This window comes from Anguilla anguilla, chromosome 11 (genome assembly GCF_013347855.1).
Source record: "Anguilla anguilla isolate fAngAng1 chromosome 11, fAngAng1.pri, whole genome shotgun sequence".
In the NCBI taxonomy this organism is placed as follows: domain Eukaryota; kingdom Metazoa; phylum Chordata; class Actinopteri; order Anguilliformes; family Anguillidae; genus Anguilla; species Anguilla anguilla.
The window spans coordinates 28,568,579-28,592,494 of NC_049211.1; the positions used below are offsets into that span (position 1 = coordinate 28,568,579).

A 23,916-nucleotide genomic window follows, 5' to 3' on the forward strand; every position below is an offset into this window, starting at 1 on the left:
TATTGCCATTGTTGGTTTTAATGTGACATTGATTTGCTTAAAATGAAATGCCGGCTATATTTTAGACAAAACCAAAATTCCTGCAACATGCTGTAATATTCATGGAAATTTGGGGCTAGACAAAGGATTATGCAATGCATCATTCCCACACTCTGAACCACAAGTATCCAACTGGTTTTGAGTGAGTCCCTTCTGTGAACTACATTACATTTCCAAATGTATGTGGATATCTGAACTTCACACCCATATGTACTTGTTGATCATCTCATTCCAAAACCATGGGCATTAATACGGAGTTGGACCAGTAGATTTTGGAACATGGTTGCGGCGATTTTCTTCCATTCAACCACACGAGCTGGGCATAAGGCCTGGCTCGCAGCCGGCATTTCAATTCATCCAAAAAGGTATTTGATGGGGTAGAGGTTGTGGCTCTGTGCAGGCCAGACAAGTTCTTCCCCACCAAACTGAGCAAACCATTTATTTATGGACCTTGCTTTGTGCAGGAGGGCATTATCCTGCTGAGACAGGGAAGGGCCTTCTCCAAACTGTTGCCACAAAGTTGGAAGTGCAAAATTCTCTAGAATGCCATTGTATGCTATAGCATTAGGATTTCCCTTCACTGGAACTAAGGGGCTTAGCCCAAACCAAGAAAAACAGCCCCAGACCAATATTCCTCCTCCACCAAATTTTACAGTTGGCACTATTTGGGCCAGTACAGTTGGCATGATGCATTCTGACAAGCCCAGATTCATCTGTCAGACTGCCAGATAGTGAAGCGTGATTCATCACTCCAGAGAACACATTTCCACTGCTCAAAAGGCGGTGTGCTTTACACCACTCCAGCCAAAGCTTGGCATTGTGCATGGTGATCTTAGGCTTGTGTATGACTACCCATTGTGTACATGGATACCCATTTCATGAAGCTCTTGATGAACAGTTCTTGTGCTGACATTGCTTCCAGGGGTAGTTTGGAGCTCTGTAGTGAGTGTTGAAGCCGAGGACAGATTATTTTTACGTGCTACACGCTTGAAAAATGTGTAGCTCTTTGTTTTTACAGGCTAACAATGTGTATTAGAGGTTTCAGTCGGATTTAGGAAGCACTATAGCACTGAGACAGCCCTTGCCTTAGTGATGAATGATTTGTTTCTCTCCCTGGATTGTGGCTTTATTTCCATACTCATCCTACTAGACTTAAGTGTTGCCTTTGATAAATAGCCAACCATATTCTCCTCCGCAGGTTAGAAAAATCAGTTGGTCTAACTGAACGAGCTCTTTTGTAGTTCAAATCTGTCAGATAGATTTGAGTTTGTGAGGGTAAACAAGGTGTCATCTGAGACCTCAGGGGTAAACATTGGAGTTCCACAAGGATCTGTTCTGAGTCCCTTGATTTTTTCTCTGTACATGCTTCCCCTTGGGGACATTATGACCCAACATGGTGTTTACTACTGCTGCTATGCAGATGACAGACAACTTAACATATTGGTTAAATCCAGTTAAGTTGCCCAGCTTGCCAAACCAGAGGCTTGTCTTAAAGACATAATGGCCTAGATGACGAAGATATCCTCTTGTTGAATTCAGATAAGAGATGTATTGGTAGTAGGCCCCAAATTTTTTTGAGATAAATTCTTAATTGTATCTTTAAATGTAGATGACTTCTTAGTTTCAGTGAATGCAGTTGTTAAAAATCTTGGTGTGACTATTGATTCAAATCTCTCCTTTCAGGCCCACATAATAATAATATCACAAGAGTAGCCTTTTTTCATATTAGGAACATATCTACATTGAGTAAGGTGATGTCTCTGCAAGATCCTGAAAAAATGGATCCTGCCTTTGCAACCTCTTTGTTGGATTACTGTAATGCTTTATTGTCTGGTAGTACTAATTCAGTCTTGAAATGGCTCCACATTTTACAGGATGTGGTTGCTCGACTACTTAAAAGAACTAAGAAATGTGAGCATATCAGTCCAGTGCTCGCTCCTCTTCATTGGTTGCCTGTCAAATTTAGAACTGGCGATAAGATTCTACTCCTAATGTATAAGGCTTCAAATTCTTTGTCTCCAAAATATCTTACTGAGTTGCTTATCCTCTATTCTCCTTCAAGATTGCTTCACTCTCATAAGGTGCTGGCTATTTGAAATTCCCAAGTATATCTAAAATTACAATGGGACACAGTGATTTCTCTTACAGGGCTCCCTTTTTATGAAATAATCTCTCTTTCCATGCTCAGGCTGCAGACACACTCAAAATGTGCCTCTTTAGTCATTACTTTTGTTAAAGATGTCTGGGAAAGGTAAATCAAGAGCTGCCATGTGAGCTAAGGTGAGTGTGCTTGCCACTGCATGTGAATGCGTGGGTTTGTTGTTCTGTGTCTTGTTGGGGTACTCTCTGGATAAGTCTAATGGTTGAGTATACCCCCCTTTCTTCACATCTTTTGGATATGCTGCCATAGCATAGTACACCGGGGCTTTTCCATATTACACTGAGGTCACTACATATGCAGCAGTTAATCTCATAATTATGGAGTGTCAAACCTTCTCTTCTCCATTCTCTTTGTGGGGGCTTCTGCCCCTTCCCCTGTCCTGAGTTTGTAGATTGTTCCAGCCTTGTTTCTTGGTTCAAGCCCACAGCATGATGCAACCAGGAGGTCTAAATGCATCACCATGAATTGCTTATTACTATAGATCTCTCTGCTTGGACTGCCTATTTACCAGCTAATTTAACTACCACTCTAACCTGCCCAACCAGTATTTTACTGTTTGCTCTGTTAGACCCCCCTTTACATTTCTTTTACCATTAAATTTGAACTGTTACACAAGTCCGGCTAGTGTCGGATTGGCTCCCCCTCTATAGCCTGAGTTTGGGGGATTTTTTCCCCCTCAAGTGCTCTCTTTTTGGGGGTTCCAGCCTGATTTTGCCTGATTTTATTTTGTATTTTCACTGTAAAGCATCTTTATGACAGTGTCTCTGTAAAATACAAACACGCTTTAAAATTGAATTGTATTAAAATGTAACAAATCATCGCCCTTGTAAGGAACTGTGCATCATACAGTTATTATTATTTAGTGTCCTTATTATAAATAATAATGTTGGAAGTGTCACATCCATTTGTCTTATAGCATGTTTTTCTTGTAGGATCTCAGTAAAATGGACAGTTGTTGATGTAGTTTGTTTACACATTTGTACCAGGCTCTCCATTAGCTGTAAATTATTATGATTAATGCATATTCTACAAAGCCAAACCTGCTCCTCCCCAGTATCTCATTATGCAGTTTATATACCGGCTGGAGGACGGTGAAGGACACCGTCAATTGAATTCAGGTCTTGTATATTCCCAGGAAACTAATCTAGTGGAGCCCAGAGTAAAAATCCCCCATCCACTCCCATGATTAATTTTTATTTTCTCCCATATTTTTTTCCACTCATTTTTTTGAGTCATGGTGAAAAGACTCTAAGATGAGTTCCAGCATAAAATCAATGTTCCATTAAAATTTAATGTCGAAGTATGGCTTAATAGCATTTGAGCAGATGCTCCAGTCATAGAACCACTCTCTGTCTCAGTAACTGTTACACAACAACATATTTCTCCTTTGTCTCATTTTTGCTGCACCCTTTTCTGTTTGTTGATAGTGGTGGTGTCACCATAAATTACATTTGACAGGTTGGGAGAATATTACCCGTTCTCAGCTATGTACTACGAAGGTGGAATAGCAACTGAAATTGCATATATGCAGTATATTATCTGCCTAACAGACTCTTTAGTCCCATGATGGTTGGGTCAGTTATGCTGCTACAGTGGCAGTGTCCTGTCAGGGAACTGAAACCAAAACCGATGGGTTACAAACCCTTTTAGGCAGCAATTCAGGTTAATCCTTCTTTTCTTCGACCTAAACAAAAGGCTAGCCAATCAGAGGTCTCATGCTGTGATGTTGTAATTTGCTTCTTACAGGTATTGTCTGTCAAATATTATTGATGCACAAACTACAAACTAGGTATAAAGGCAGCAACAGGGAGAACTTCCTGCTTCCTGTTTTAATGGCGGCATCTTAAACGTTGAGTTGTCTCATCCCAGAATTTGGGAAATTGCTAGAATGTAGAGATATAAGAAAAGTTAAAAGTTCAGTGGGGCTGGATTTAAGATCTGTATTAACTAAAGTGGAATGCTTAGACAAAGCAATTAAGAAGAAACCCGAACACAAGCTAATCAACTAAACCCCCAAATGAAATGCTAGAGACGAGGGAATCAGAGAAATGCTTCTCGAAAAGAAGGCGACTATCACAAATAAGATAAGATACACTTTATTGAACCCCATGGGGTAATCTGTCCTCTGCATTTGACTCTAGTTACTTAGGAGCAGTGGGCAGCCACAGTGCAGTGCCTGGGGACCAACTCCAGTTCTGAGGCCAGTGCCTGCATCAAGGGCAATGGCAAGAGTATACCTAACCTGATATGCATGCCTTTTGGTGTGGGAGGAAACTGGAGTACCCAAAGAAAACCACTGGGAGAACATACAAACTCCGCGTAGAGAGCATCCGGCCGGCCAGAACTTCAACCTGATGCCTCCTTGCGAGGCAACCGTGCAAGCCACCATGCCATCGTGCTGCCTGAATGAAATTATACAGTTCAGGATGGAGTTTTAGGACTTTCATGCTGACAGGGTGGAATATTGAACGGATTATGCTCCAAACAAAACTAAACTAAGGAAGGGCTTGAAAAAACAGACACTCGAGTGGAACTAATAGAGGACAAAATTGGTGAGTTTCAGAACACCAAAATAGTACAACACAGAACTATCTAACACTTGGTGAATACACTAAATGATATAGAGGGAAAGATGGAGTATCTGGAAAACAAACTGAGGAAAAACAATCTGCACATTTCAAACATTATGTAGGTGCATAAAATGGTGCGGTTTCTTGGAAATTTTTGTTATGAAGTTGGCCTACTGGACATACAGGAAGATTTTAAAATCCTGTGGTCACATTCTGTGGAAATTCACAGAGTAGACCCAGGCCGATTCATGGAAACCCACAAACAGCAGTTAAGGTATTGAAGGACGGGGTACAGGAGATTATGCTGCCTGGGGGAAGAAGCTGGAAACATTTGCATGGATTACAAAGGGACAGCAGCACAAAGCTGGTTTTTAGGCCAGACTGGACACAAACTGGGATCTCACAGGCCTTCTGTATGGATCAGAAGCTGGGACGGTAATTCTGCAAGTCAACTCAGAATGATTCCACAAAAGACATTTAATTATTGAACTCAGATTTAATGAAGGGGATTTTTCCCCACACGGACATCTGTTGAACACTTAAACTGGAATATTTCTCACGTTGTATGAATAGAGTGATGTTGCTCGCCCTCTCTCTCTCTCTCTCTCTCTCTCTCTCTCTCTTTCTCTCACAGGCTGTTGTTCTCTTGTTCTCTGTCCCTCCCTACCTCTTTGTGTGTGTGGATTGAGTGGGCGTGTCTTGGGTATAAATGTTAGCTGTGAATAGGGGTATGGGGGTAGTGGTGAGCGTTTGTGTAGGAGTATATAGTCAGTTTTTTTCCCTCAGATTTTATCTAAACTACAAAAAATCTATCAGGTTGAGGAAGGGAGGAGAAGAAGAAGAGTGTGGGGGGAAAGCAGGAAGGGAAAGATACTCATTTAAGTGATGCATTGCAACAGGTTGTTACCCTTTTGAAAAAGGTTTTTGTGTAAAATGGAGCAGAATTATCGGAAAGAGGAAACGATGGGTAAATCCATTAATGTTCTTTTCTTTACCTTTGGAATTTACTGCTCTTCCTGAGTCTCTGGTTAATTATAAGATAGGGAGTGGAGATAGAGAGAAGAGATAGAGAGAAGGAGTTGAGGTGATGGGGAGCAGGGCAGGGTAGGTGTATTTAACCAACCAAAATTGTCTTTCCTTATTTTGGATTAAAATAATTGTATTTGGGGAACAGGGACATGACAGAAATGCAACTGCCTCTAATCAATGTTTTACAGGTATCAATGTTTCAATGAGTGAGTAGCAAACATGCATTTACTTTTATATGCCTGATGACCCATGTGATTGAAAACTCATGGAAGAAAAGAGTAAGCTACCAAGATTTAAGGTAGCAAAGTGGGAAGTTGTTTTTAAATTTAGTTTGTTTTTTTGACGCACACTTCACTTATTTGTGTCTGTTTTTTTGTTGATGGTATATGGTATTTTCATATTCACTAAGTACAGAAATCAATATGTACATTGAATGTTTCAAAAGTTGAAAAATATGAAACTCCTGAAAAATAGTACATATTTTTGGATTAGATGCTCGGAGTACATGGATCGGTCGAAGCAGCTGCAATTTTAAGGAATGCCTGCTTAGAAATGGGATTAGTTGATATGTGGAGAACAGACTGGACGATTATTTTATGTTTAAAAAAGATATTTCAGCAGTCAAAAGGTTAACCATATGAACAATCACCTTATTTGATCACATTGTAGTTTCCCAAACAGTTGACTTGACTATGGAGAAAAGTAAGTCTTGAGAATGAGCAATTCCCTACTTCAGATGTTCTTTTAAAACATAAAATCAAAGATTAAAGAATATTTAGAATTTAATGACAGAGAGGAAATTGGCCCACTTGCATTGTGGGAATGGGCTAAGGCAGAGTGAAGAGGTAAGCTATTATTTCTCCTATCTGCTAGAAAAAAGAAAAGAGAAAAAACTGAGAGATTTGGAGAAATGAAAATTCTCAAGACTGAGCATAAAGAACTACACAAGACTGAAATAAAATAAAATCTTCAGGAAATTGAGAAAACATTAGTATTCACCAAACAAAAATATTATGACGGTGGATCCAAATCACTGAAGATTTTGGCTTGTGGAATTAAAAAAATTTTCTTTTGTAGAATTATTGATAAGTTATATATTACAAAATTAAATGTAAACACCTCAGAAATATTAACAAACAAACATTAAATTGTGGAAGCATTTGCAAATGATTATGAACAACTCTATAAATTCAGTCAGAAAACGGATTTACAAAAGATGAAACATTTAACTTAAAACAGATTTCAGAAGAAGAAAATATCTTTTTAAATAAGCCAGAAACTACAGAAGAAATAATACAACAAATTAAAAAGCTCAAACTAGGGAAAAGTCCTGGATATGATAGGTATGCTAATGAATTTTACAAAGAATTTAGGATCATACTTATACCTTTACTACAAAAAGCTTTTAATTAGGCTCTAGAGACAAAAACCTGGGCACCAACCTGGAACTCATCCATAGCTGCAGTAATACATAAGGAAGGGAAGGATGAGACTGCTTGTTCATCATAAAGACCAGTTTTGTTGTGAAATAGAGAACATAAAATATTAACAGCTATTATAGCAGACAGATTGAAGGTGATCCCTGAATTAATTACTACAGATCAGTGTGGTTTTATTCCAAATAGGCTTTTAACTGATAATATTGACACACATTGAACATCATAGAATACTCTCAAAAATTCAAGAAACAAACTTTTTTACTGACATTAGATTCAGGAAAAGCTTAAAATAGGGCATTATAAATAATAGCCGATGGTTTGGCCTATGTTTCTAACAGTTTTTTTCTTATTTCTCAGCCTCATAATGGCTTCTTTAACTTTCATTGGCACAATTCAGTTCCTCATGTTGACAAATGCCAATAACCGACTCCAAAGGCAATTGAAAGGCTAAAATCTAAACTAGATGCTAAAAGCTCTCTTATAACTGCACTAAAGAAGCAATTGAACACTAATCAGAAACACCTGTGATGCCATTTGTCCCAAATATTGTGATGCCCTGAAATGAGGGGTAAAAGTACTGCCATTTCTACATTGTGAAATCAAAATATAAAAAAGCCCTAAAGTAAAAGCTGAGAATGTACACTTTCACGATGTGTGAATAATTTTATTAAAAACTAAAAAAGAAAAATTGTTTTTCCAAAATATATAACAGACTGCAGAACGGCCTAGAAAAGGAGGGAAACAACACAAAACTTAAATGGAACTCATACTCAGAACTGAACTTTCAAATGATGCCTGGCAGCACATATGCTCTGGAGCACATAAAACTACAAAAGTTCAAAATTCTGGAGAAAGTTTTCATGGAAAATATGTTCAAGATGTTTTATTACACCAAAAATTCAAGCGAAATATTATAAAACAATCAAATCTAACTGCTGGAGGAACTGTGTCAAAACAAATGTGAACTACGCCTATATATTCTATCCCTTCCCCAAACTAAGAAATTTCTTGGATAAAATCCTTAACAAGACAGGACTCTTAAAATCACTAAGATCATAGAACCAGAGCTTCTTATTTTGGTATAACTCCGCCTGAACTAAATTTAGAAGTTAACAAATGTCTATGTAGAATATTAAAGATTGCAGACACAAAGCAAATAACCAGGAACTTGTTGAAACCTAACATAGAAATAGTAGAAATAGTATATGAAATAGCAGAAATTGAGAGAATTACCTTTAAAATGAATGTTTTTAAAGGTAATTCCTACAATATAAAAAAGATTGAGTACAGTAAGTGGTCACTACAATAAACTATTTAAAGGCTATTTTTTAAAAGTATAATAAGACAGTTGTTGCGCATGATTATCACAAAACAACCAGAAGACACTGGCATGAGAATGTACATGTGAATATTGGAGCGTATGAGTGTGGATGTCGGGGTGGAGGTGTGCATGTGTACAAAATCTGAAGGTGGAATGAGGAGATACTGTGAAAACTGTACAGAAACCTATGTACAGCAACCAGTGGTGAAAATTATAAAACAAAAGACTAGGCTTAGCAACCGAAAAGGTATGTATATTGTCCAAGAGTTTCAAGGGACTCTGTGAACCAGGGGAAACTTACACAGTAAAATTACATAAATTTACTATAAGAAGTCATAAATACCAATGAAATGATACCTTAACCCAAATAATCATTTAACAATATAAGGGTAAAGTGGTATATGATATTTAATCACCTGTAGTTTTTGCCATCAGATATGAAAGACAAGAGCCATGTTTTACTTGTGCTATTGTTTTATTATTATTGTTATATTATTGTCATCATTATTAGTTGTAGCAGAATAACAGAAATGAAAACACCCTTCTGCAATCATGGCTTCTTCACACTTGGCAGACATTTAAAGAGAGAGAGGGGGAGAGAGAGAAAGTGAGAGAGAGCAAGAGAGAAAGCGAGAGGGGGGGTTGGGAGAGAGAGAGAGCAAAAGTGTCAATCTGAATCTATACTTTGAGAAGCATCTGGAGGGTCTCATGTAGCCCACCATATGCTGAAGGCTTTTGTTATGGAAATTGTACTTTTTTTTGGCACTTATCATCATTGCGCAGCCGAGCTGGGCCGATAAACTAAAGAGAGGAAAGAAAAGAGAACACGAGGAGGGCGCTCAGAAAACACTGAGTCACAACGCTAAATGTGAACTGTTGGTGGTAACCTACAGATGCATTTTAATTACTTGTCCCTGATTTGCATTATCACCCAGACTGCAACTGGTACCTGTATTTATCTGCATTGCAAAAAAGCAATTTAACAAAACAAAAAAGAATAGAAGTTTAACCACATTTTTTTTACATGCATCGTATTATTGCTGTGGTAGTATATACATTTATTTACATGGTAGTTTTAAAGAGGAACAATGTTTTCATTTTTTGAGTTACCAGACCCAATCTCTATGCGGAGAGAAAGTGTAATAGAACATTTGCTTGCATTTTTTTTTTCCATCCTCCATTTATGTTGTCCACATGTAATAAGAATCAGAGTAAAAATTTAACAAGCACTTGGTCAGAACAAAGAAGGTTAATAGCAGTGAATCCAGGTAGGAGTATAAACTGCCAGACCACAGAAATGCATTACAACTGGAACAGCTACTCATATCCTGTAAGAGGCTACTGTAGCTGTTCCAGTTGTGTTGTACTGTAGTTCAGTGGCTTTGTGGTTCAAACCCCTACTGATTTTCCTGCAAGTGATCCACCGTGTTGCCGTTAGGTTAAAATAGCAATCTTTCAATAAAAACAAATGTATTTTTTGTTTTTTCTTACTCTTGACAAGAAGTGAAAATCAAGTTACTTCTGAGTCATCCAGAAATTTCTTTTACAAACACCCCCCCCCCCTCCGATTTCACACAGTCATATGTAGGTGTAGAATCACTGCATGAAAATTAATTTCAGCTACGAGCATGTTTTGACAATAGGTGGCTTTTGTTATGTGCTAACAAAACCACTGAAATGAAACAATCAGATGTATTTGCAACAGATGGCTTTGCCTGCCTAAAACTAAAACATAAACCTAAACAGGCCACACCCACATATCTAAAAACCATCTAGGATCAGAAAGGATTACGGGGCCTGGGTGCTCCCCTGCACGTCGGCTGTGGTGCGTCGACACCGATGCCCTGTCTGAAGCAACCACCCCGTGACAGTGAAATCCTCCTAAATGTGTTAAACAGGGGGGTTGGGGGCGTTGGGGACGGGGGGCAGGGGCTAGGGCAGCACAGCGGGCGAGTCCGTAACGATCCCGGGTCACTCTGAGCGGAGCTGTGCCGGGTAGCCATTAGCGTGATTGCGTCCCTCCCATTAGAATATGCAGGGAGCCGGCGGCGCGTTTGCCTGCTGCTGCGTGACCTTCCTGCGGAGGTCGTTCCATGACGCAGTCGCCTGCTCTGCCCGCCCGCAGTCTGTTCCCAGAACATGCCAACACCTGTTCCCCTCCTGCACCGTCTCTATCAGTCCCTGTCCTCACAATGTTGGCCCCCGCTTTGTCAGGAGTCTCAACGTCACAATTTTTACACGTGCTTCAGAGGGAACATACACGCTCCGATAAGGATGTGTACTGCTTGGTTCGGTTCTCAAGCAGAGACGCTCCAAATCATTAAAATTAAAAATGTTGATTGTCTGGTTTAAATAAATAAAAAAACTGAATTGTTTTTATCTCCAAAGTTTCGCTATTCAGATTTTGAGAATAATTTTGAAATGGATAATTCTCAATTATTAATGCATTCAAAGTGTAATAGCTGCTCAAAAAGTTCAGTTGTTATTCTTTCGTCCTTTTATGGCAATACAATAGCGGTACGAGTCTGGTGTTTGAAACTGCAGCTTGGGCCATTCTGATAAAGGCAGGTTCATCATAACCAGTGAACGCACCAGAAAAGTCCTGGGGTTTATTTTACTGCTTTGCATATTTAGAACGCAAGCTAGTACCCTGGGATGTGATTCAGTGCTTGAAAGAAAACAGATTTCCAACAGTAAATTGTACTCAGTCAAAATCAAACAACGTGAAACATTAATGCACTCTGCAGTTTGCGGTAGAATTTGTAATATGATTTGATTACTCCAGATAATTAGTGCAAGTTATTAAATAGAATAAAATATTTTTTTAGCATCAAGGAGAGGGCCAGTAGCAGCATGTTTCACTGGTTCACCGGCTATAGAATGGCCATTTATTTTCTTTGGGAACCTGTGTGAGGAAGTATTGGTTGAGGAAGAGGTACAAATGCTGATTAAGAAACATGTTGCATTTTCTCAACAGTTACAAGCGAACAGATTGGGCAGTGTTTGTGTGATTATAATTAAAGAAATCTAATTTTATGTACATTTTGTTCAGGCACATAACATGACCATTCCTTTCTTTTCTGTTAAAATAAAAAAACTTTTTATTTTTACCATTGCAGGCTGTGGGACGCCAAGATGTTCTATCTGTCCATATTCAGAATTTCTTAAGTGGAAGTCTCCCTGTTGTCTCCATGTTGGCTGAGGCACAGGTTGAAGCCCTTCTGAGCTGAAGTAATAGCTCAAGTGTATTCTCCCCTTTGCACAATAATAAGAAATCCCCTCCTCACTTTGCCTAGAGGACTGTTTTTCACTGTCTTTCTCAACCGTTGAGATAGTGGTGAAGCATGTTTCTTATAGCAGGTTTTCTTTGATAGCATGAATCCTACCTGGATGCCTTCAAATTTTGACATGTTTTTTTATCCCCCCTATTCATTTTTTTAACCTGTGTTCTGTCACAATTTTTCACTGCCTGATAAAGCCGCATGTATCAGAATTCCGCAACGCCTGTTGTTACCCCAGCAACTCTTTGATTGCGGTTCCCTGCCCTCGTACTGCCTGTCATCAAAAAAAACCTCCCTGAGCATGTTTTAAGTGAGCACCAGGGACTTAACTGCAGGATCTGCTGTAAGAATATTCTGGAAGGACGTGGTCAATAACACTAATGCACTAAGGCATTGTTATATAACTATAGTTACATTCATTCCCTGGTTGATTGTGTGCTTTTACTCTATTTACATGGCTTCTAAACCTGTCCATGTCCGTACTATTGTCTTAAGACACTTTGGAGCAGATCTATAAGTCATGATAAAGGGGCGACTAGCCAGTCAGGTGTCACTGTTGCTCATGATGCTGTATTAGCTAGAAAAAGGAACGTATTAGCCAGGGAGAAGGTTCCTTTTTTATGAAAAGGAACACGGATGGTTATTGTATATGATATCGTTGCACTCTGGAGAAAAAATAGATTAGCGGAGTGAACTTTTTTTGCCAATGACCTGGAATGGGGAACTGGTAAGATTTGGGAAACAACATGATGGAGGATTCCTTTGTTTTTCGTGTCCATTTGAATTTATTGCCTACTAATGCCTGAAAACCAGGACAAATCAGGATTACACAAAGCAGATGCTTTAAGAACAAACGTCAATTTTGCCTTATTTGTTCCCAATGCTCAAATGTTGTACTTTGTTCCTCTTTAAGACCAAAGTCCTATGGACTTTCTACAGTTTGTCATGCATATAAACAATTTCTTTGAGGATCAGCAGCATCATACAAGGTCATTTTATTCTGATGTCAATAAATATGAAACATATAAATATATAAACAAACAAAGAAATAAATATGCAAGTATAAATAAATAAATAAATAAGTAAATAAATAAATAAATAAGTAAATAAATAAATAAATAAATAAATAAATAAATTGCTGCATAAAATTATGCCATTCATCCACGGTAGCGAAGCGCTTTCAGCAACATGAAAAAGGTCAGGGTCCTTTGTAACTGAGGGTCTGTAGGTCTGTACCTTCTTCTCTTTGAGGTAATTGTGGGGGGGGGGGGGGGGGGGGGGAGATGTGCGATTGATGAACTCGGCGTGTTTATTGTCCTCTGTGGCGTAGACCCAGGGAGCCACGAGGAGCGCGGAGTTGAAGCTTGCCACCGCGACGAAGGAAGAACAGAGCGTGGGTCACCGTGACGACGGCGGTGGCGTCACACACGCTGACGTATTTGGTTTGGCGTATACCGCTATTGCTCCGGGGTGCCAGTTACGGCAAACACGTTTTTGACTCGCGCCGTTGGTTTCCTGCACAAGTCTCTCTGCGTCAGCAGCACCAGGTGAACAGGCGTTCGTCGAAACTTTGAACAAGCCTGAACTTAGACGCTAAGGCTTTCGGAAGTCTATGCTTTGAAACTGACCCTGAAATGATTTGAGCTACATCAGTTTTCGGGTACAGCAGTGTGTGAAAAGGCATAGCAAAATGTGTAACGCATTGTCAAAATGAAATTATTTTCTTTGCTCTTGACGAAATCTGCGGTTGTTAGCCTTGGATTGTTTTTGTTTGGTTGTTATTGTACCGTTTATCTCTTACGCATTTACGTCGCAAAGTAGAATTCATTATTTAATTATTCTTTTGGGGCACTTTTTTTAAAGCAGTTTAATTCTTATTTCACATTTGTAATAGCCTTTGCCTTGCTGCCTTGATTGCTTGTTTTCATCAACTCATAGCTTGAAATACAGTCACAAGTACCCACAGTTACAAAGAAATTCTGCTTCTGAAAAGCGATTTGAGAATGATTGGCACATAAATGATACTTATATAATTAATTATACCTACAATAGAAAAAATTAATACTTATTGAATTGAATTAAACATTTAAGTGTGACGCTTAAAAAAGGTTTAGTTTTTAACTTTAAGTGGCCTTTTTTGCAAATACTGTTCATTTTTCACATTTTCATAAAAAGTTCTTGTTGGCTGTTGCAAAAGAATTCAATTCTTAGCAAAAAAAAGCAGCATAAAAATACAAGAGGTCTTTTTTTGTTTCTAGAAAAGAAAAAAAACTGTCACTGTCCCTTTCGTATTTTTTTTTTCACATTTTCCTCCCATTATTTGCTATAAAATATCAGGAATCTAAATATTATTACTATTGTTATTAATATTATAGTCATTGATAAAAATTCACATGCCAGGCCTCATAAATAATTGTGTGTATGTTCGTGTGTGCACATGTGCAAGTGTGTGTGTGTGTGTGTGTGTGTGGGCATCTGTCTGTGTCTTTGTGTAGCAATTGTTCCAAAAAAAATCCAGCATCTTTTTTTGTTTTTCATCATTGTCTTTTTGTCGTTATTACTGTTTCTCTGGACGTAATCTCAGTGAAAATATTGCTTTTCTAAAAAAGGGAAGGATAAAAGGTAGTGGAGGGCTGGGGATTGGGGTAGTGGTAGTGGGGGTGAGGGTGGGACCAGGGGGCGTGGCCAACAAAGAAGAGACGGGCGTGGGGCGTGGCTCGGGCCTTCTCCCCCGCCCTCCGGGCTGGGGCTAGTTCTCGGAGCCGGAGTCGTCCTCGTCGGCGGAGCCCTTGAAGCAGGCCGACTCGTAGTGCTTGTTCAGGTAGGACTTGAGGGCGAAGGTCTTGTCGCAGCGCTTGCAGCGGTAGTGCTTGAAGGCGGAGTGCGTCTGCATGTGGGCGCGCAGGTTGGAGCGGTCGGCGAAGGCCTTGCCGCAGTGGGCGCAGGCGAAGGGCTTCTCGCCCGTGTGCGAGCGCATGTGGCCCTGCAGCAGCCAGGGCCGGCTGAAGGCCTTGCTGCACACGCCGCACTTGTGCTTGAGGTCGTGCGTGAGCACGTGCATGGCCAGCGCCGGCATGGACACGTACACCTTGTCGCAGGTGGGGCACTTGCGCGCCATCTTGCTGTCCAGGCTCCGGTGGGTCTGCTTGTGCCGGCTGAGGTTGGAGGAGGTGGCGTAGGTCTTGCCGCACTCGTTGCAGGTGTGCCGCGCCGTGCCGCCGCCGGCCCTGCCCGCCTCCGGCGTCTCCCCGCCTGTGCCGCGCCCCTTGGCCTCGCCCCCGCGGGCCCCGCCCTCGGCTTTCCGCCGCGAGCGCCCGTCGGAGATGAAGAAGGCATCCATGGTGTAGCCCTCCGTCAGGGCCTCGGCCTCGCCGCTGAAGAAGCCCGTGGCGGTCATGCCGGACTGGGGGCTGTCCGGGTGCTCCATGTCGGGGTCGCAGTACTCCTCCTCCCCCCCGCCGGCGCTCACCTGAGAGTACAGCGGCTCCGACACGGCCGACGCCAGCTTCAGCTCCATCTTGTTCTCGCCCTGGTACACCGACGGCGTGATGTAGTCCTGGATGTAGCCTGGAGACACAGAGAAGCCACATCAGCTTGTCGCAGTGCGTTTCGAGATTAGCTGCTTCTTAACCAAAATGATTTGCAGCTTTGTATATGGCTATAAAACCAATACTAGTCCAGAACAGAGCACGCTCAGTCAAGCGGTTATATCAGCGTAACTAAGTTAGCCACACCTTCCTGTTCATTGTCATGTATTCGAGAAACAAACTCCCTTCTCCGCTCCACAATGTAATTTGGATTATTGCTTAGACAAGAGAAAATATTGGAAAACAATTGTCCTTTGTTCAGCTTAAACCGGTAACAACATGTTTAAGGTATAGAGCTATCAGACTTACCACAATGTGCACTATTCACTTAAGAAAATTTTATTATCAGTTAAAAACAAATGTCTTATTTCAAACAATGCTCAATAAAGTAGTATAACTATTGATCATTGCAATAATACATTTTGTTTACATTGTCTAAAATGATAAAAGACTGATGTCTTTGAATTCAGACATGTTCACTCTAATACATACACACCTTCACTCACCTGTACACACATTCACAAACAAACACACTCACATGCCCTCACCTATATATACCCATGCGCACACGCACACACACAGACACACATGCAGGCACATGCACACACACACACACAGGTATGGAAGCAGACACAATCACAGGCACATACCCTCAAACAAAAGTGCACATATACTCATGCGCACAGATATGCAGGCATGAATGCATACAAATGCACACACCAACACCACCCACACATGCACATACACACACACACACACACAGCATGCTGCAGCCGCAGCAAAGAGGGTGATAATGGAGCCCTAATATGCAGACCTGCCCTGACAGAAACACACTGCTCCTTCAGTGGAATAGTTGGCTGGCACTTGTTCACGTTTTCACAGTACAGGGAGTGAGCAGCTCGGAAACACAGGGCCTCTGTGTTCGCACACTCAGGTTACGCTGACTGCCAAGCAGCAGTCTGGGGACACATACGGTGTCTGCTGCGTGTTGCCCAAAAAGAGGGCATTAAAAGTGCAGGGTGAAGATCCTGTTACAATCCTCCATCCCTGCTTTTAGACATCACAAAAAGCTGTCAATGTGAAGGGGGAAAGCATTCTTCAAAGTGGATTCTAGAAAATTCCGCTTGATCCAAGACCATATGGGCATTGATAATTATCTCACTGTACTTTTTTGACAGAGCGAGGTGTCTTTGATATCATGATTTTTACAGCAGGCTTGATAAGGAAACACTGACAGGCTTTTACAGATGCCTTTTTTTGGAGGCGTTATCACATAGCTAATTGCAAGAGGAAAGACTGCAAATAGCAGTTGAGAAGATGTTAGCTGTGAAGGCTCACAGAATTAGAATATTTCCATTTTGTCTCATCAGGCTGCCCTGAGTGCTGTTAAACTGCCACGTGTTGGGGGAGAAAGCTTCTTGCTGAAGCTCTAAGATGGAGGTTTCAGTGACAAGCTAAAAATTCAAATGCAGCGTTAACTGTGGAGACAGTTCCACGTTTCCACGTGATTACTTTTACACTAAATATTAAGTGGCTGGGCTGTGTAAAAATAATGACTTGGTATTTGCACCTCAGACAGAGTAAACTTTAACGAAACTTCTGAGGTCTTCATAAGTCACATCAGGTTGCAGGTTGCAAGTCGTCAGGCCACTGTGAGTTTTTTTCTGAAATGGTGTCTCTCTCACAGACTTTCATTCTGAATGTGCAAGCTTGCCTGACAATTAATGAACCACATTAAACTAGCAAGAAACATGTTAAGTTTCCCAAGAATTGCTGCTAAAAATGTGATATTTTAATAGTTAACAACTGTTAACTGTTAGCAGGGTGAAATGCGCCAGTATCTGTCGAAAGATTTTTATGCTGCAAACCCTCAGACACGCCGTACAGTAAAGCACTCTTTGGTAAATAGAGCATTTAAATGGATTAATGCATTAAGCTGTAAATTTGTGCTTTAGGGGATGCTTTTGTGGTTCTCACTGCACAATATTTACAATTTCCCTTCATCCCTATTCCCCTCATCTCTTTACACACATACTATAGAGTGGATTCAAAGAAAATTCTGGGGATGTCAATATGTTTGAGATCAAAATTACAGGGGATATCTGGGTTTGACAAAAATGGTTCATTTCCTTGTGGGGGAAAAAGATGGAGGACCCCTGATAAAATCCCTTAGGTGTGAGATGTCAGTATTAAAACCAGCCATCACCAAAAATATCAGCTGTTTGTATTGGAAACGAAATGTACCTTCACCACAGTGTGCCTCGTCCATAACATTGTCAAAACAGAATGTTGCTTTCATCATTCCCACATTGCACCCTGAATTCAGTTAACATTTGTGCTTAATCACAATTAACTGTATGCCTTTATATTTCCAACAACATTTAGTATTAGACCAAGTCCACTGTTTTCTCTGTACAGCAGTATACTTTCGTAGCCTAGGGTATGTCTTGCAAATTTTAAAACTATAATAATCGTAAAATTCGTCATACTGAATTTAGCACTCAGTGTCTATGCCACTTCACGTACACATCATCATCGTCATCATCATATCTTGTGTTTAAACTTAACATATTACAATAAAGCACGTTTCAGGTATTTCGGGTTTCCTTTTCTGGGGTGTTAAAACGGTTTCATTTGTTCCTAAAGAAGCTCACCATCAATTAAAAAGAAACCACTCCAAACCGTACCAACATTATATATTTACCTACATCGGTTTATTGTTTCTCTCTTATGAGAGAAGTCACTTGTTGGTGGCGAGCATTTGTCTGAATGCTTTTAATTTAATTTGGCGGCGCAGACCAAGAAATTCAATAACCATTTTAGTGGGTGGCGCAGTGCATTTCGTAGGAAAATGAATGTGTAACTGCGGGAAAAACCCATTTCGAATCGCTGTGTGCAGCAAGCAATGGAAATTAATTATTGACTGCCTTTTAATGAAATTCAAAGTTTTGCGCTGATCAATAGGCCATTGGCTATAAAATAGCGCTACACTGTTCTCGCTGGCTGGGACGGAAAAGATTTTGAGGAGAAGGGGCAGGCGATATGACACCCTGGTAGACGAATGCCAGCGCAAAAGGAAGGCCGATGTGTCGTACAGGGATTAAGGCAGGGAGAAAAAAGAAAAAAACGATCCGCGTTCATTACGAGGGCTAACGTCACCTAGGCGCAGCGCTAAGCCTGCTGAAGTGGCTGTAAGAAGCGGGTCATTAGATGAGCAATTAAAACTTCTCCAATGTGCCGTCTCCTCCCCGGGGTTAGCAAACCAGGACAATTCAGTCCTGAAGTACATAGGCTCCCCGAACTGCACAGGAATGCAGAATCAGACAAAGGTATTCCTGGGCCGTTTTATGTTCCGTCTGACTTGCGGCTCAAAAGAAATGCATCTGGTCAGTAGGCTACTAAGATTTCCAGACGCATTTTTGGTGTCACGTGTACATTTCTTCAGCGTCTTGCGCCCACGCTATGATAAACGACAATAGGGAACCCGTGTGGACGCTTTTCAGCATATCACCCCAAACCATTGGTTTATAATCATTCCAGTTCCTAACGCGCTTAGTTAATAGTGTTGTCTGAAAAATATTCGTATTGAAGCGTTGAATTAGCCAAGAATTTAGCGTGCATATTCATTTGGATACTGAAACGGTTTTGAAGTTTTCTTGAAAATGTCAAGACGTGCTTTAAAATGAACCACCGGGTAACATTGTATTTACAAAGCGCACACCAACGCATTGCAGGGCTAATTTACAAATGGATGGCACTTGCAATCCAAGTATCCTCAGTGCCTTTACCTCTCTTCCACTCCAGGTACCTTTTACCGGGTCTAATCTATCCAACACACTGCTCTGATTTGACAGGCCCTCATTTTTAAAATTCATATTATAAGATAAGATCTAGGTATTCATGAATAATTTCAGTTAAAGTTTTGTCTCTGACTGGAAAAGCAAGAGACCATAACAGAATGAAAGTAAGGTTACCCTATTGTTTGATTATTTTTGCTACTGAGGCAGATAATTATAGTGACATATTCGTGGTATTGATTATCAGATTTAAAATAATAACTGGGACTGTGCATACGTACACACGTTTTGCGCGTACGATAAAACACCTGCCTTAAAATCTTGAAACATCGCGGTCATTCCTCAATCGGCCCAGATTAGACGTGTATGTAAGTACGGTGCATGCGCGTGTAACAAGTGTCAATCAATATCACACAAGGTCAGACAAAGAGCCTATTGTTACCGTCGCTGCCGTCCTAGGAGCGGTGCTTTTGAACATCTACGCCTGACTATTTAGACCACGTCGCCTCTTTTAAATTAAACCAAACGCGTAATTTAGCTAAACTAAGACATAGCCTACTACTTGACATCCTTCGTTAATTCGACAGGCATCCGGAGAATGGAATGTCTCAACACAAAATTATGTTTACACAGCAATAATGCTGATGTAGCGCAATCCGTTGTGTGCACAGCAGGCTGCTATAGAATCCATCCTCTGCCAGACTGCACTAAAGACACAATGCTTACGTTTGTTGGATCTAGCGTGATATCTCTTGTTATATAAGATATTCTACCCCAAAAAGATTGAATATAGCTTCTAATTATTTGAGAAAGCCAGTTGCATTGTGTGTAACTGCATGCAGACTGTTCATCAAGCATGTACTATGTTGTTTATGTTATATTTTGGGTGTTTAAAACAACCCGATGAACGATGAAGGATAGCTAATCATGCCAGCAGTAAAAACCTGGTTTAGGTAGGTGCCACTGAAATGATTCATTATATTCTTTTAATATTTCCCCTTTAAAGTTTCTTTATTAATCCCGAAAAAGGATTAAACATAACTGGTTTTAGCTTCGAACACTCCACGCTTATAGTTTAAACAACCGCATCGTTATTTTTTAATAAAATGCCACGTTATGCAAAATAGAATCATTGTGCGCAATCATCAGATTTTTAAATAAGAGTAAACTAACGAATCCTTTTTGGAAAATCGGTTTTGACGATGTATCAATTAATCACGGAATCCCTTCAATAGTAGTGGTTTAGATAAATGTCATGAAGCCTTTTTATAGAAATAGTCTAAATAAGGTAAGCATAACAACCAAAAGCACCTCTGTGTGATTCCAGCTGGTAGATGAAGCTTGTTGGGAATGCAATGAAGCGTGGCATTAATGCGATTGTATAACAGGTGGATAGTCACAGAGCCAGCAGTGTGCAGCAATGTTTTCTATCTGCTTAATGCAAAAAAGGCGATAAAGAACAAAGGGATCGGACATCTGGCATCCTAAATCTGGGGACAAAATGGGTGAGATGGCTGAGGTTTGAAGGACATCCAAACCAAATGCCTTCTCCTTCCTGTACAACGGCTTTGTGTGCTTTCCGTACATTGTCTACGCGTACAGAAAAGCACAGGGCCATATTCATCCTTACCTACTAAAATAAAAACAAGAAACGCATTAAAAATAATATCTTTTTCTGTTCTATGAAGTTTTTCCAAGCAACAAGCGGGCGCTTTCTTCGCTCACGCATAGTGTAATCCCGTGTGAAGCGATGTGCAGTCCTGTTTACTGTATCTGCGAAGTCACGTGACGTATTCGAATGCTGCCACAAGCGTTTTTCTTTTTGTTTTTTCTCTCCCCTTTCTCCTTCCCTTCTTTGGTCCCCGGGTTGTACAGTACAGTGATGTCTCTTGTGGCAGCATAGTTTTGCATGACTGAAATTCGAACCCTGCTGGGCTTCTAAGGCCCGGAAGGATGTAAGGATGGGGATGGGGGAGGAGGGTATGACTGCAATGGAAACTCAAGGGCAATAAAAGCTAAGGACAAATGTATTATTCCCGTGCTGATCATTCGTCTTTGGTTTTTTTAAATAGATCACACAAAGGCTCGCTGGACCCAAGCGATGGTGATGCTGAGGCACGCGCGTATAGCCTGAGTGTGCGGGCACAAACCGCCCAAATCCAAAAGGTAGCCCCATGCAACATCTGCGCAAACCGAGTGCTCTGTTGTGACCTGAATTGTGTTTGCGCATCAGTAGAGTCAAAAACAGTAAAGTCTGCCCGTGTAGAGAGAGGGAGGGTGTGGGGGATGAGGGTGGGGATTATTTAGGATACCCATGCAACAACACTCGGCTTTATATAACATCTGTTTTTAATTCCATGACTACTGCCGTAAACAAGAAGGTTATGGCTTAATTTCGCCATAGGAAAGTAAAAACACAACTACTGCGTGCGGCTTTATTTATTCTATTATTTCCATTTTTAAAATGAACACTTCGTTTCTGGTGTCAGTCGCAACAAAAATTTTCATATAATACTGCCATATTTTAATTGTAATAACAACAGCACTTTATTTGGAGTAAGAATCCACATACGCTTACCATTTTCACTTAGTCGGACACCCAAGCTGGTCACAGAGTCTGTGATGGAGCGTGCAAAAGTGTATGAGTCGTCCAGGTGGTGGTGGTGATTGGAGGCGGCCACGGCAGACGATGAGAAATCATCAAGCTTGATTTTCTTCACCAAAAACGAACGGGGCATGTTTTTCAGCAGATTAAAACACAAGCCTTAAAGACGCACATGAAAAAAGAACCTCTGGCCAAAAAAAAAAACAAGAAAGCAGGTTGATGGTAATCCTTATGCAACTTAAAGGCAACCCCCCTCCCCAAAAAAATAACCGGAAAAAGGATGACACCAATGCAGCGTGCTACGGTCCCGTTGTCTTTCGAAAAATCTTGTTCAGCACTGGATAGCTCCTGTGATGCAGCGGGCGAAAGGGACAGGAAGAAAGAGAGAGAGAGAGAGACAAGAGAAAGAGGAAAGAGAGAGAGAGGAGAGAGAGACTGTCAGACTAGCTGAGATCAGCAATCACGCTTGGCTTTATATGGGGCGCGAGCTCTGAGATCAGGTGGTGCTTCGAAATGGAGCTGCTTAGCTTTAATCCATCAAATGTCCCCAGGGACACACATCAAATTACTACTGAACCGTCTGTGCATCTACACGCAGACACAGGAGGAGAGACTACGGCCAGACCGCCCCCCTCCCCTCACCCCCGCTTTTCACCATAAGGAAAGAAAGGAGAGCGCAGACAATGGAGGCATGCGGACGACACTACATTCAGGATCCGGCTCTCTATTGTTTTCCAATGAAGTAGCACAGTATATGTTGGCTTGTAACCGCACTGCCTTTCCACAACTTGGTACCACCCCAACCCCCCCCCCCCCCCCGCATCCACGCTCCTCCCGCATCCACCATCCCCCCTCATCCACTATCGTATTTTCAAAACAGAAGCTGCGATAGTCTGCACATTGTCCTTACAGTCAGAGCTGGCCTCCGCTTCTTGAGCTAAAGCTGTGTTATGCTGTTATGCCGACATATAGATTATTTTGCGACCTGATCATAAGCGACAGATGTGTGTCGTCTCGCTAAACAGGGCTAATTAACATAATCACTGTGACCGATGCTAAATATATAATTGGAAGTACACGTATTAATTAGTTGGGGGGGGGGGGGGGGGGGGGGGGGGGCTATGGATTCCACGTGAATTCTGGTTCATTTATGTCTGAGCAAGTTGCCTGATTTTATTTTCAAGGTGTACGTTTTTCAGATTTTTTTCTTCCCACATCAAAGTCTTTACTTAAGTAGATCTACATTCTCACTTAGACATTTAACTGCATTTAACTGTTTTTAAGTATGCACACGTTTAGGAAATGTTTTGTTTCCCTTTTAATCTAACCAGTTACGTATGAAATATCACTAAAGCAGTAGAACACCACCATCTGTGTTGATGGCTAGAGTAATGCACTCCCCCCCCCCCCTTTCCCAAACACACACATGCTCACACAAAGGGAAGCTCTTACATTTTATTGCAACTGGTTTCATATATAGGCCCCTATAGATGTCTGATGCAGTATCCTTTTTAAGCACCCATTTGTCTAATGGTTACAATAAAATCAATGCATCTTCAGTAGCCGCTGCTTACCTGTATTTTATATTTTAGGTTTCGGTCAGAAAACCTTATGACAGTTTCAGTTTTGGCCTTTTTTGTGCCTATATCAACGATTGAAGAACAAAGGCCTGAATTAAATCAAGACACATTTGATGACTTTGACAATAAATGCAAGTGTTCCTTTTTTTCTTCACAATCAGGCAAGTTGGAAAGGTGATATTGGTGATCACTGAACTTGTCAAACTGTTTTCATGAAGTAAAGAACACATTTATTTTCAAACCAAAGTTAAGGACAGTTGCAAATGAATCCATCCTATAGTTTGTGAACATAATGGTTGAAGATATTTCCATTGGTTTGTTATATTTTAGGTTGCAAGTGTTAAAGCGAGGGCACATTGTACCTTTTAGAGAGTGAAAGAAAATGAAACACGATTCTATCAAAGCTATTTAATACACCACATTATACAGTATATACATTTTAAACCCGCATGCCGTTCGACTGTTGACTATGTGTGATTTATGTCACTGAACTTGCACATTGAAATC

At 40.8% G+C, this 23,916-nt stretch overlaps 1 protein-coding gene across 1 annotated transcript; it reads right to left on the reverse strand.

Annotated features, from left to right (window-relative positions):
• Positions 1 to 9,021: 9,021 nt before the first annotated feature.
• On the reverse strand, positions 9,022 to 22,583 carry scrt2 (scratch family zinc finger 2). The gene is made up of 2 exons (XM_035380882.1): positions 21,803 to 22,583; positions 9,022 to 15,407 (listed from the first exon to the last, which is right to left on the reverse strand). Exons 1-2 carry the CDS (start codon positions 21,960 to 21,962, stop codon positions 14,590 to 14,592), a joined length of 978 nt encoding a protein of 325 aa, XP_035236773.1. The 5' UTR covers positions 21,963 to 22,583; the 3' UTR covers positions 9,022 to 14,589.
• Between the last annotated feature and the right edge of the window lie 1,333 nt (positions 22,584 to 23,916).